The following is a 15175-nucleotide window of genomic DNA, read 5'->3' on the forward strand; positions in this document are numbered from 1 at the left end:
CATAGATGGTCTAATATTCTAACACCATATTATTTTTAGCATATATGGCAAATTCAAAATTTGCTATTTTATTTTTCCTAAATTTCCACTCTTATGAAGTAATAAGCATCCATCATCTAACAATCAACAGTGTTGTTAGAATTATTTTTAGTCATAACCTTCTTTATATTCTTTGGTGCTTGAATGCATTCCACATTCCCCAGTGCCAAGTTTTAAGGTACATATCAGGTTTCTGAGCCTTTTGAATGTGAGCCTGTTGTGTATCGCTGGACGTCAGCATCTTGTTCTTGTATATTGTTCTGTGGAGTAACAAAGCTGTTGACAGTGGGAATGCATCCTGCAAATCATTTGTATCTTCAAATAGAGTTTTATGAATTTCACCTCAAATTTTGTTCAATCTTACATTGACAGAAGAAAACACAGTTGCTTCATTTTCAAGCGCAAAGTCCGTCTTCAGCAGAAAGGCTCTTGTAAAGATGCAGCTCCTCAAAGATGTTGTGGGAGACGACACTTACAAAGTGAACAATAAGTATGACGACAAGTACACTCCACTGCCAGCAGAAGAAATCCTGCAGCGAGCAGAGATTCTTATTGGACAAGAAATATGTTACGACCTTCTGGGAAATAACTGTGAACATTTTGTCACACTGCTTCGTTATGGAGAAGGTGTATCTGACCAGGTAATATGCTGTCATCCTGCTATAACATTATGCCTTCATGTGTAAAATATGCTTTAATGGATTATGTAAGAATCAATTAAATATTATTTACATTTATGTGTTAGTCCCTATAAAAAATATAATGGCTAAATACTGATCAGACCTATAAGTGTGTATGAGGTCTCAATAGACTCAGACACACAGATAAATACACATATCATTCTATTCCAAGAACCTTTTATTTCATATTTTTGCATCATGATTAGTGATGAGCGAGCTTGCTCACCACTACTCGGTGCTCGCCCGAGCAGCGCAGTGCTCACGATGCTTGGAGCTCGCCGAGTAGTTCTGGCTTTGCCCGGTGGGAGCTCGGATCCCCGCCCTGCATGTTTGGCACTCTTCAGAGCACCAATGAAAATGCAGGGATTATCTGCCACACACTGTAATTCCACAGCCATGTTGGTTATGTCATTACAGTGATTGGCTGGACGCACAGCGTCATCAGGTCTATATCAGACCTGGCCCTGCCCTGCTCATCACAATCAGCTCCGGAATCACGCAGTGTAGGGAGAGTTGTGGCTGAGATAGGGAGATAATTTCAATTTTAGTAGTTAGCGTGGGTATACCATCTGTAATACACAAATACATCTCAATCAACAGTCCTTCTGAGGACTAATCAAGCTGTGTATAGATATCAGTGCTAGGCAGGCAGGCATTGTATGTGGCAGACTTCATTGCATATAGCAAGAGGGTCTATTCCATTACTGTCTGCTGCCTATTACAGATATTTATATACAGAGTCCCAGGTATCAGGGCCCAGGAATATTTTTGGGGGGATCTGAATCCTGATTATTTTCTTTAAAAGCTACCCAGAGCACACTGTTTTTCTGCTCCATTTGCTGGTTGGCACTGCAGAATACAGCCAGATCCTTTCTAAATTACAATGTAAAAATCCAACTATTTTAAACAGGGGTTGGGCCGTCACACAAATCACATCTCAGTGCATTGAAAATTATGTCATTTGTGGCCTACTGTAAAAAATTTTTTGTTGTGTCTTAGATAAGATGACAGTTTGCTGAAAAAACCATAGTTACCTACAGGCCAGCTATTTTAAACAGGGGTTTGGCCGTCACACGGATCACATCTAAGTGCATTGAAAATTCTGCTATTTGTGGTCAACTGTTAAATTTGTTGTAGTGTCTTAGATAAGACACCAGTTTGCTGAAAAAAAAAAAATTACCTACAGGGCATGTATTTTAATCAGGGGTTTGGCCATAACTCGGATCGCCTATCAGTGTGGTCAAAATTGTGCCATTTCAGGCCTCAATTTAAATATTGTTGCAGTGTCTTAGGCAAGTTATTGACATTAGTTTGCTGAAAAAATAATAGTTACCTACAGTCCCGATATTTTAAAATGTGGTTTTCCCACACACGGATCACATATAAGTTTGCTCCAAATTCAGCCATTTGTAGTGAACGTGGAAGATATTGTAGTCCATTTACACCATATGACACCAGTCACTGCTTCACACTACTCAGCTATCAAGTCATCTGGAGCTGGCCCTCGTCTGTCTGCTCCATCACATTATGATGGGGATCTCAAGCAGTGTAATGGGTTTAATAAATAATGCACACTGCATTAAGAACTGTTGACCCACCTGTTTCCTTATGATCGGGCAAAATTAGCATTCCTGTTGTCTCACTCAGGAGGAGAGGCCCTAGCATGGCTCATCCTCTTATGGAAGAGACTGTATCCTGTGAACTCAGATCTGCAGACTTTCCTACATGTGTTCCATAAGGCCTTCAATAAGCCAGTCTTTGTCACTTTGTCACTTCAACTGCATCCTTCATCCTCAGACTGTGCCAGGAGGGTCTGAGTGTAAGCTAATATGCCATGCGGTTTCACACCCTGTCTGCCACTTTCCCGAAGGGTTTGTCTTGAAGGATTAAAGATGAACTACTCTATATGAACTAATATCCCTGGCTACCCTGATCGACCTCAGGTTCCAAGAACGTACTTGAGAGACAAGGCTTGAGAAGAGATCATAGTGACTGACTTTGCCAAAGACCACTCATTTTTCAGCCTCCGATGGCAGCTGCTTCTTTTGAACTCATGTAGATCGAACGTTTTAAGACAGCTGAGCAACCATAGGAGCACCACCAAGCCAAGGGGTTATAATACTACTGTGATGGCATAGATCATCTTATCCGCTGGTGTCCTGAGAAGTCGGTAAACTCCAATGCCCAGGTTCTGTAGGAGAGACTACCCTGGGTGAGAGTAATACTTCTCTACCATTGGTTCTGACTGTATCAGTATAATATCTTCCCTCACGTAATCTTCGATCCTCCCAAGACCTCCTACTCTCCTCCACACTTATTTATTCCTCACACAACCACCTCCTAGATTTCTGCCGAATATACCCCATTCTCTGGAATTCCACGCCTCAACACGTCCAGTTATTCACCACTCTTGGATCCTTCAGACGGAACCTGAAAACCCATGTCTTCAGGAAAGCCTACAGCATGCAATAACCATTATGCTGCCTCACCACCACGCGAGCTGCCGCCTCACCACCACTCGAGCTGTCGCCTCACCACCACCAGAGCTGATGCGTCACCACCACAAGAGCTACCGCACAACCTTCTGTCTCTTCCCCAAAAGGACAGGGTCATCGCCCCTCTGTACCAGTTTGTCATTGTAAATTTGTTTACTGTAAACGATATCTATAACTCTGTATGTAACCCCTTTCTCATGTACAACACCATGGAATTATTGGTGCTATATAAATAAATAATAATAATGTGGAGGTTATCGGTTCGTTGAGACCACCTATCTGAATTCCGGTTCGGCTGGAAACTTCATGTACCAAACAGTGGTGGATTGGTACCAGATTCCCATCCGACACCTTCAGAATCCTTTAATGATGGCATTTGTCAATTAAAGGGCTCTATCTGAGGTTGTTTATGTTGTTGCAGAACAAGTGGACCTCCAGATAGGAGTGTTGCATAAGTAGAAGATTGCCTTTATGTTCTTCCTGACCTGTTACCTCCACTTTTCCTGGGCCTTCCATGGCTATGTATTCATGACCCCTTCCTTGACTATATATCTGGTGATGTACTTCATTGGGGGCAGTCTTGTCATGAGAAGTGTCTTGTTCATATGTGTCCAGGCAGACTGCCGGTTATGCCATCTACTCTTCCAGGTCTGCCAGCCGATTACTGACCATTAGTGTTGAGCGATACCTTCCGATATCGGAAAGTATCGGTATCGGATAGGATCGGCCGATATTCAAAAAATATCGGATATCACCGATACCGATACCCGATCCCAATGCAAGTCAATGGGACCAAAATATCGGAATTAAAATAAACCCTTTCTTGCCTTGTAGGTTCATTCTACATGAAGGAAAACAACTAAGAATAATGCTGGATGTATTTGGGGAGGTGGCGGAGACATTAAAGTCATAGAGGTTTAGCCCAATCAAATAGAATAGCATGTTTTTTGTTTTTTTTTAAGACGTTCGGAGTGACAAAGATATTGACTATGTAAATTTTTTTATCATTTTGTCAGATATTGATGTTTCACTATTCCACGCCCTTCCCCTTCTTTTTTTTCTTTTTTTTTTTTTCTTTTCCCACACTTTCATCTTCATCATCATCAGCATCTTTGACATCAACTTCTTCTTCACCTTATTCATCTTCTTCTTCATCCTTTACCTTTTTTTTTTTTTTGATTACATTCTTCATATTCATTTTATTCAACTATTATTATTCTTCCTATTCTACATATTCTTTTTATTCCACTGTTATTATTCTTCCTATTCTACTTCTTCATCATATTCTCATTTGTGACAGGCATTCCCGTTGTTGTTATCTATAAAAGTTGGAAGATTACACCTTCCGTTCTGCCAGTCACAAAAGTTACATTTGTCCGCGTTCAGTTTGGCCTGCAGCATCAGGCTTTATCCAGGGGCACCACGAGGAGGAACGGACTCACCCCCATACACTGCTTAGTCTTCTTCTGCATATAATTTAGATAATATCTTTTGCTCTGATATTAAGTCTTATGCTTAATGTTCTTCTGCTCTTTGTTCTGCAGCCTCTTGTTCTTCTGCTTCTCGGTCTTCCATGTTGTCGTCTCCAGGGTCGTCGTCTCCAGTGTCGTCATCTCCGCCGTCGTCGTCTCAGCCGTCGTCGTCTCCACCGTCGTCGTCTCCGCCGCCGTCGTCTCCGCCATCGTCGTCGTCGTCATCGGGGTGGTCTTCCGGGTCATCGTCGTCGTCATCGGGGTGGTCTTCCGGGTCGTCGACTTTAGGGTCTTCAACTTGGAAATGTAGCAGAAGGTACAAGAAGGCTGAGAAAATGCCAAGAACCAGCTGATGGAACTGGAACTCGGATGGCTACCCGAAGGTTCAAGAGCCTATGGAACTACCGAGGACCAGCTGACGTTACTGGAACCCGGTTACTAAGCAGGAGGTACCCGTGCTAAAAAGCACTACCAAGGACCGCCTGACGTTGGCGGAACTCGGATACCCAGAAGGAGGCACCTAAGCCAAAGGCTCTGCCCGGAACCAGCTGACGGTACTGGAACCAGGATGGGGAGCAGAAGGTATAAGAGCAAAAGACACTGCCGAGAACCAGCTGACGGTACTGGAACCCGGATGGGTAGCCGAAGGTCCAAGAGCCAATGGAACTACCGAGGACCAGCTGACGTTACTGGAACCCGGTTACTAAGCAGGAGGTACCCGTGCCTGAAAGCACTACCAAGGACCACCTGACGTTGGTGGAACTTGGATACCCAGAAGGAGGCACCTAAGCCAAAGGCTCTGCCCGGAACCAGCTGACGGTACTGGAACCAGGATGGGGAGCAGAAGGTACAAGAGCAAAAGACACTGCCGAGAACCAGATGACGGTGCTGGAACCAGGTGGTGGACCTGAAGGCCCACAGGAGAGGAGAGAACAGCTAGGCCGCGAGGCAGCCGCAGTTACCGAACCCCAACAGTCCTACAGGGGGAGCTGGGCCTACTGGCACTACAGAACCAGCCTTGACTACCAGTTCACGCAGCCCACATAGGAAGCTCCTAAACTGGAGGCACCCTGGAGTTGGCTAACCCGACAGCACCACGACGGGGCAAGCATAGGCGTCTCAGTGAGCTTGACACAACCCGGAAACAGTTGACGGTGCTGAAACCAGGCTTGGCACGAGGGAGTACCTGTGTCAAAAACACTGCCGAGAACCAGCTGGCGTTGCTGGAACCCAGATGCGTTGCCCCAGTGTGCAAGAGCCAATGGCACGACCGAGGACCAGCTGACGGTGCTGGAACCCGGTTACTAAGCTGTAGGTGCCCGCGCTTAAAAGCACTACCAAGGACCGCCTGACGTTGGCGGAACTCGGATACCCAGGAGGAGGCACCTAAGCCAAAGGCTCGGCATTAAACCAGCTGACGGTGCTGGAACCAGGTGGTGGACCCGAAGGTCCACAGGAGAGGAGAGAACAGCTAGGCCGCGAGGCAGCCGCAGTTACCGAACCCCAACAGTCCTACAGGGGGAGCTGGGCCTACTGGCACTACAGAACCAGCCTTGACTACCAGTTCACGCAGCCCACATAGGAAGCTCCTAAACTGGAGGCACCCTGGAGTTGGCTAACCCGACCGCAACACGACGGGGCAAGCATAGGCGTCTCAGTGAACTTGACACAACCCGGAAACAGCTGACGGCGCTGAAACCAGGCTTGGCACGATGGAGTACCTGTGACAAGAACACTGCCGAGAACCAGCTGGCGGTGCTGGAACCCAGATGCGTTGCCCCAGTGTGCAAGAGCCAATGGCACCGAGGACCAGCTGGCGGTGCTGGAACCCGGTTACTAAGCTGTAGGTGCCCGCACTTAAAAGCACTACCAAGGACCGCCTGGCGTTGGCGGAACTCGGATACCCAGGAGGAGGCACCTAAGCCAAAGGCTCGGCCCGGAACCAGCTGACGGTGCTGGAACCAGGTGGTGGACCCGAAGGTCCACAGGAGAGGAGAGAACAGCTAGGCCGCGAAGCAGCCGCAGTTACCGGACCCCAACAGTCCTACAGGGGGAGCTGGGCCTACTGGCACTACAGAACCAGCCTTGACTACCAGTTCACGCAGCCCACATAGGAAGCTCCTAAACTGGAAGCACCCTGGAGTTGGCTAACCCGACCGCAACAGACGGGGCAAGCATAGGCGTCTCAGTGAACTTGACACAACCCGGAAACAGCTGACGGTGCTGAAACCAGGCTTGGCACGAGGGAGTACCTGTGACAAGAACACTGCCGAGAACCAGCTGGCGGTGCTGGAACCCAGATGCGTTGCCCCAGTGTGCAAGAGCCAATGGCACCGAGGACCAGCTGGCGGTGCTGGAACCCGGTTACTAAGCTGTAGGTGCCCGCGCTTAAAAGCACTACCAAGGACCGCCTGGCGTTGGCGGAACTCGGATACCCAGGAGGAGGCACCTAAGCCAAAGGCTCAGGCCGGAACCAGCTGACGGTGCTGGAACCAGGTGGTGGACCCGAAGGTCCACAGGAGAGGAGAGAAAAGCTAGGCCGCGAGGCAGCAGTTACCGAACCCCAACAGTCCTACAGGGGGAGCTGGGCCTACTGGCACTACAGAACCAGCCTTGACTACCAGTTCACGCAGCCCACATAGGAAGCTCCTAAACTGGAGGCACCCTGGAGTTGGCTAACCCGACCGCAACACGACGGGGCAAGCATAGGCGTCTCAGTGAACTTGACACAACCCGGAAACAGCTGACGGTGCTGAAACCAGGCTTGGCACGAGGGAGTACCTGTGACAAGAACACTGCCGAGAACCAGCTGGCGGTGCTGGAACCCAGATGCGTTGCCCCAGTGTGCAAGAGCCAATGGCACCGAGGACCAGCTGGCGGTGCTGGAACCCGGTTACTAAGCTGTAGGTGCCCGCGCTTAAAAGCACTACCAAGGACCGCCTGGCGTTGGCGGAACTCGGATACCCAGGAGGAGGCACCTAAGCCAAAGCCTCGGCCCGGAACCAGCTGACGGTGCTGGAACCAGTTGGTGGACCCGAAGGTCCACAGGAGAGGAGAGAACAGCTAGGCCGCGAGGCAGCCGCAGTTACCGAACCCCAACAGTCCTACAGGGGGAGCTGGGCCTACTGGCACTACAGAACCAGCCTTGACTACCAGTTCACGCAGCCCACATAGGAAGCTCCTAAACTGGAGGCACCTTGGAGTTGGCTAACCCGACCGCAACACGACGGGGCAAGCATAGGCGTCTCAGTGAACTTGACACAACCCGGAAACAGCTGACGGTGCTGAAACCAGGCTTGGCACGAGGGAGTACCTGTGACAAGAACACTGCCGAGAACCAGCTGGCGGTGCTGGAACCCAGATGCGTTGCCCCAGTGTGCAAGAGCCAATGGCACCGAGGACCAGCTGGCGGTGCTGGAACCCGGTTAGTAAGCTGTAGGTGCCCGCGATTAAAGGCACTACCAAGGACCGCCTGGCGTTGGCGGAACTCGGATACCCAGGAGGAGGCACCTAAGCCAAAGGCTCGGCCCGGAACCAGCTGACGGTGCTGGAACCAGGTGGTGGACCCGAAGGTCCACAGGAGAGGAGAGAACAGCTAGGCCGCGAGGCAGCCGCAGTTACCGAACCCCAACAGTCCTACAGGGGGAGCTGGGCCTACTGGCACTACAGAACCAGCCTTGACTACCAGTTCACGCAGCCCACATAGGAAGCTCCTAAACTGGAGGCACCCTGGAGTTGGCTAACCCGACAGCACCACGACGGGGCAAGCATAGGCGTCTCAGTGAGCTTGACACAACCCGGAAACAGCTAATGGTGCTGAAACCAGGCTTGGCACGAGAGAGTACCTGTGACAAGAACACTGCCGAGAACCAGCTGGCGGTGCTGGAACCCAGATGCGTTGCCCCAGTGTGCAAGAGCCAATGGCACCGAGGACCAGCTGGCGGTGCTGGAACCCGGTTAGTAAGCTGTAGGTGCCCGCGCTTAAAAGCAAAACCAAGGACCGCCTGACGTTGGCGGAACTCGGATACCCAGGAGGAGGCACCTAAGCCAAAGGCTCGGCCCGGAACCAGCTGACGGTGCTGGAACCAGGAGGTGGACCCGAAGGCCCACAGGAGAGGAGAGAACAGCTAGGCCGCGAGGCAGCCGCAGTTACCGAACCCCAACAGTCCTACAGGGGGAGCTGGGCCTACTGGCACTACAGAACCAGCCTTGACTACCAGTTCACGCAGCCCACATAGGAAGCGCCTAAACTGGAGGCACCCTGGAGTTGGCTAACCCGACCGCAACACGACGGGGCAAGCATAGGCGTCTCAGTGAACTTGACACAACCCAGAAACAGCTGACGGTGCTGAAACCAGGCTTGGCACGAGGGAGTACCTGTGTCAAAAACACTGCCGAGAACCAGCTGGCGTTGCTGGAACTCAGATGCGTTGCCCCAGTGTGCAAGAGCCAATGGCACGACCGAGGACCAGCTGACGGTGCTGGAACCCGGTTACTAAGCTGTAGGTGCCCGCGCTTAAAAGCACTACCAAGGACCGCCTGGCGTTGGCAGAACTCGGATACCCAGGAGGAGGCACCTAAGCCAAAGGCTCGGCCCGGAACCAGCTGACGGTGCTGGAACCAGGAGGTGGACCCGAAGGCCCACAGGAGAGGAGAGAACAGCTAGGCCGCGAGGCAGCCGCAGTTACCGAACCCCAACAGTCCTACAGGGGGAGCTGGGCCTACTGGCACTACAGAACCAGCCTTGACTACCAGTTCACGCAGCTCACATAGGAAGCTCCTAAACTGGAGGCATCCTGGAGTTGGCTAACCCGACCGCAACACGACGGGGCAAGCATAGGCGTCTCAGTGAACTTGACACAACCCGGAAACAGCTGACGGTGCTGAAACCAGGCTTGGCACGAGGGAGTACCTGTGTCAAAAACACTGCCGAGAACCAGCTGGCGTTGCTGGAACCCAGATGCGTTGCCCCAGTGTGCAAGAGCCAATGGCACGACCGAGGACCAGCTGACGGTGCTGGAACCCGGACACTAAGCTGTAGGTGCCCGCGCTTAAAAGCACTACCAAGGACTGCCTGGCGTTGGCGGAACTCGGATACCCAGGAGGAGGCACCTAAGCCAAAGGCTCGGCCCGGAACCAGCTGACGGTGCTGGAACCAGGAGGTGGACCCGAAGGCCCACAGGAGAGGAGAGAACAGCTAGGCCGCGAGGCAGCCGCAGTTACCGAACCCCAACAGTCCTACAGGGGGAGCTGGGCCTACTGGCACTACAGAACCAGCCTTGACTACCAGTTCACGCAGCCCACATAGGAAGCTCCTAAACTGGAGGCACCCTGGAGTTGGCTAACCCGACAGCACCACGACGGGGCAAGCATAGGCGTCTCAGCGAGTTTGACACAACCCGGAAACAGCTGACGGTGCTGAAACCAGGTTTGGCACGAGGGAGTACCTGTGACAAAAACACTGCCGAGAACCAGCTGGCGGTGCTGGAACCCGGATGCTTTGCCTATCAAACATTGTCTTCCTACAGCCCCAACTAGCGGTGTTGGAGCAAAGGGTAAGCAGGGGGAGCAGAGTGTAGGCCGAAGCCTGCACTGGAGTCAGCTTTGTGTCTGCGTTGCGTTTGCAGGACACTTTGCCGGCTACACAGTGGGGGAACAGCAGGCGGTGCTGAACCCCACTAACACATTGGCTGGTGTTTTTCTCTGTGCAGCTAGCACTTCCAGGCTAAAATTGGCGGTGTTATGAGCCCAGGGTCAGCAGGAGGAGGAGAGGAGCAAAGTGTAGGCCGAAGCCTGCACTGGTGGCAGCTTTTGGTCGGTTGTGCCAGCGTGGCTTGTGCTGGACACGATGCCCTCTACACAGCAGGGGAACAGCTGGCGGTGCTGAACCCCACTAACACATTGGCTGGTGTTTTTCTCTGTGAAGCTCGCATTTCCGGGCAAAAACTAGCGGTGTTAGAGCCCAGGGTCAGCAGGAGGAGGAGAGGAGCAGAGTGTAGGCCGAAGCCTGCACTGGTGGCAGCTTTTGTTCTGTTGTGCCTGCGTGGCGTTTGCAGGTCACGTTGCCGGTTACACAGCTGGGGAACAGCTGGCGGTGCTGAACCCCACTAACACATTGGCTGGTGTTTTTCTCTGTGCAGCTAGCACGTCCGGGCAAAAACTAGCGGTGTTATAGCCCAGGGTCAGCAGGAGGAGGAGAGGAGCAGAGTGTAGGCCGAAGCCTAGTTGAACCAGTTTCAAAGGAAACCTTTAACCCTCCCTCAGGTATTTCAAGGTACAAGAGCAACACCTTGAACAGCATTAATGCTGCACAAGTCTAAGGTTGCTCTCTTCATTTTGCTCCTTGCACACGCTGAATAAAACACGTACACTATTTAGCCCATTATACTGTCAAACAGTAGTGGAGGCGTGACTTGTCATTTTAAGGAGATGCAGCACAGGTGTCAAAATTTACACCTAGGTGCTGGGCGAAGATTCCTGAGCGTAGTTATTTGCTGTACAGGAGTCTGCGCTCTTGTTATCCCTTGGCCATGTGCTGTGAGCGATGCCTGTCTTCTCACCTCATTTCATGTTGGCCGGTGCGGTTAGCGATGGCCATGAAACCCAGACCCGCAGTGTCTTTTAATAAAGTCACACTGCAGAGCTGGGATTCGTGACCTTGCGCAGTAAATTTTGTCGCCTGTCCCTCATGTCCTTACACCTGCATCAGACTGGGCGGCCTCATCTGATCCCTTCTCGCATGCCGCGGCCATGAGGCCGCACATTCTGAAGAAGACGGAAGGAGATGAGTAAAGACAGGCGAAGATATCCACTGCTCGTGCCCATCAATCACACCCTCGCAGTCAAAATAAGCAAGACAACGAGGAGCGTGGTTTCAGGCAGGGCGGACGCACAGCCGCAGCCAGCCAACCAAAGATGTCAGAAGACGGGCAGCGCTAACAAGGGGGGTGCTGCGTGTCATTAAAAAGGAAAGTCACACCTCAGGGACATTGTAATGGTCTGTAATGAGACACATTTTTTCCGTGTTTAATTAAACGTGGGCAAGTAGACAAAGTCAGCCACCTTGTACAAATGCAGCAGTACTGCTGTACAAGGTGGCTGTTATACATAGAAACACCTTGGGGTGGGTGGCAGGGTCCCTTTAATTTCAGTTCATGTGCCTGCGTGGCATTTGCAGGTCACGTTGCCGGCTACACAGCAGGGGAACATCTGGCGGTGCTGAACCCCACTAACACATTGGCTGGTGTTTTTCTCTGTGCAGCTAGCACGTCCGGGCAAAAACTGGCGGTGTTAGAGCCCAGGGTCAGCAGGAGGAGGAGAGGAGCAGAGTGTAGGCCGAAGCCTAGTTGAACCAATTTCAAAGGTAACCTTTAACCCCCCTCAGGTGTTGCAAGGTACAAGAGCCACACCTCGTGCAGCATTAATGCTGCACAAGTCTAAGGTTGCTCTCTTCATTTTGCTCCTTGCACACGCTGAATAAAACACGTACACTATTTAGCCCATTATACTGTCAAACAGTAGTGGAAGCGTGACTTTTCTTTTGAAGAAGACGCAGCACAGGTGTCAAAATTTACACCTAGGTGCTGGGCGCAGACTCCTTACCGTTGTTATTTGCAGTACAGGAGAGTGCGCTCTTGTGTTATCCCTTGGCAATACCCTGTTAGTGCAGGCCGTCTTATGACCTCATTTCATGTTGGCCGGTGCGGTTAACGATGGCCATAAATCCCAGACCCACAGTGCCTTTCCATAAAGTCACACTGCGGTGCTGGGATTCGTGGCCTTGTGCAGTAAATATGTTCGCCTCTCACACATGTCCTTACACCTGCTTCAGACTGGGCGGCCTCAGCTGATCCCTTATTGCCTGCCACGGCCATGAGGCCGCACAGTCTGAAGAAGGCGGAAGGAGGGGAGTGAAGACAGGTGAACATATGCACTGCTCGTGCCCATCAATCACACCCTCGCAGTCAAAATATATGAGACAACGAGGGGCGTTGTGTCGGGCAGGGCGGACGCACAGGCACAGCCAGCCAACCAATGATGTCTGAAGACGGGCAGCGCTAACAATGGGGGTGCTGCGTTTCATTAAAAAGGAAAGTCACACATCAGGGACATTGTAATGGTCTCTAATGAGACACATTTTGTACGTATTGAGTTCCACGTGGGCAAGGAGAAAAAGTCAGCCACCTTGCACAAATGCAGCAGTACTGCTGTACAAGGTGGCTGTTATACATAGAAACACCTGGGGGTGGGGGGCAGGCTCACTTCAATTTCAGTTCATGTGCCTGCGTGGCGTTTGCAGGTCACGTTGCCGGCTACACAGCAGGGGAACAGCTGGCGGTGCTGAACCCCACTAACACATTGGCTGGTGTTTTTCTCTGTGCAGCTCGCAATTCCGGGCAAAAACTAGCGTTGTTAGAGCCCAGGGTCAGCAGGAGGAGGAGAGGAGCAGAGTGTAGGCCGAAGCCTGCACTGGTGGCAGCTTTTGGTCAGTTGTGCCAGCGTGGCTTGTGCTGGACACGATGCCGGCTACACAGCAGGGGAACAGCTGGCGGTGCTGAACCCCACTATCACATTGGCGGGTGTTTTTCTCTGTGCAGCTAGCACTTCCAGGCTACAACTGGCGGTGTTATAGCCCAGGGTCAGCAGGAGGAGGAGAGGAGCAGAGTGTAGGCCGAAGCCTAGTTGAACCAATTTCAAAGTTAACCTTTAACCCCCCCTCAGGTGTTGCAAGGTACAAGAGCCACACCTTGTGCAGCATTAATGCTGCACAAGTAAAAGGTTGCTCTCTTAATTTTGCTCCTTGCACACGCTGAATAAAACACGTACACTATTTAGCCCATTCTACTGTAGAACAGTAGTGGAGGCGTGACTTGTCTTTTTAAAGAAAAGCAGCACAGGTGTCGAAAATAACACCTTGGTGCATGGGCGCAGCTTCCTGAGCGTTGTTATTTGCTGTACAGGAGTCTGCGCTCTTGTTATCCCTTGGCCATGCGCTGTGAGCGCTTCCTGTCTTCTGACCTCATTTCATGTCGGCCGTTGCGGTTAGCGATGGACATGAATCCCAGACCCACAGTGTGTTTTCGAAAAATCACACTGCGTGGCTGGGATTCGTGGCCTTGTGCAGTAAATATGTTTGCCGCTCACACATGTCCTTACACCTGCTTCAGACTGGGCGGCCTCATCTGATCCCTTATCGCATGCCGCGGTCATGAGGCCACCCAGTCTGAAGAAGGCGGAAGGAGATGAGTGAACACAGGCAAACATATGCACTGCACATGCCCATCAATCACATCCTCGTTGTCCAAAAAAATAAGACACCGAGGGGCGTTGTTTCGAGCAGGGCAGACGCACAGGCGCAGCCAGCTAACCAATGATGCCAAAAGACGGGCAGCGCTAACAAGGGTGGTGCTGCGTATCATTAGAAAGGAAAGTCACACCTCAGGGACAGTGGAATGGTCTCAATGAGACACATTTAGTACGTGTTTAATTAAACGTGGGCAAGGAGAAAAAGTCTGCCACCTTGTACAAATGCAGCAGTACTGCTGTACAAGGTGGCTGTTATACATAGAAACACCTGGGGGTGGGGGGCAGGCTTCCTTCAATTTCAGTTCATGTGCCTGCGTGGAGTTTGCAGGACACGTTGCCAGCTACACAGCAGGGGAACAGCTGGCGTTGCTGAACCCCACTGACACATTGACTGGTGTTTTTCTCTGTGCAGCTCGCATGTCCGGGCAAAAACTGGCGGTGTTAGAGCCCAGGGTCAGCAGGAGGAGGAGAGGAGCAAAGTGTAGTCCGAAGCCTGCACTGGTGGCAGCTTTTTGTCGGTTGTGCCAGCGTGGCTTGTGCTGGACACGATGCCGGCTACACAGCAGGGGAACAGCTGGCGTTGCTGAACCCCACTAACACATTGACTGGTGTTTTTCTCTGTGCAGCTCGCTTGTCCGGGCAAAAACTGGCGGTGTTAGAGCCCAGGGTCAGCAGGAGGAGGAGAGGAGCAAAGTGTAGGCCGAAGCCTGCACTGGTGGCAGCTTTTGGTCGGCTGTGCCAGCGTGGCTTGTGCTGGACACGATGCCGGCTACACAGCAGGGGAACAGCTGGCGGTGCTGAACCCCACTAACACATTGGCTGTTGTTTTTCTCTGTGAAGCTTGCATTTCCGGGCAAAAACTAGCGGTGTTAGAGCCCAGGGTCAGCAGGAGGAGGAGAGGAGCAGAGTGTAGGCCAAAGCCTAGTTGAACCAATTTCAAAGGTAACCTTTAACCCCCCCTCAGGTGTTGCAAGGTACAAGAGCCACACCTTGTGCAGCATTAATGCTGCACAAGTAAAAGGTTGCTCTATTTAGTTTGCTCCTTGCACACGCTGAATAAAACACGTACACTATTTAGCCCATTATACTGTCAAACAGTAGTGGAGGCGTGACTTGTCTTTTTAAGGAGACGCAGCACAGGTGTCAAAATTTACACCTAGGTGGTGGGCGCAGATTCCTGAGC

General features: G+C 51.4%; 1 protein-coding gene across 1 annotated transcript in view; it reads left to right on the forward strand.

Annotated features, from left to right (window-relative positions):
- PLAAT1 (phospholipase A and acyltransferase 1) overlaps positions 1–15175 on the forward strand; it is a 196281-nt gene that overhangs the window by 127610 nt on the left and 53496 nt on the right. Inside the window, exon 3 of the mRNA XM_069727144.1 lies at positions 412–680. Within this exon, the coding sequence (XP_069583245.1) occupies positions 412–680 (269 nt within the window). The remainder of the gene's footprint in view (positions 1–411; positions 681–15175) is intronic.

The sequence above is a fragment of the Ranitomeya imitator genome, chromosome 5 (assembly GCF_032444005.1).
Source record: "Ranitomeya imitator isolate aRanImi1 chromosome 5, aRanImi1.pri, whole genome shotgun sequence".
NCBI lineage: Eukaryota > Metazoa > Chordata > Amphibia > Anura > Dendrobatidae > Ranitomeya > Ranitomeya imitator.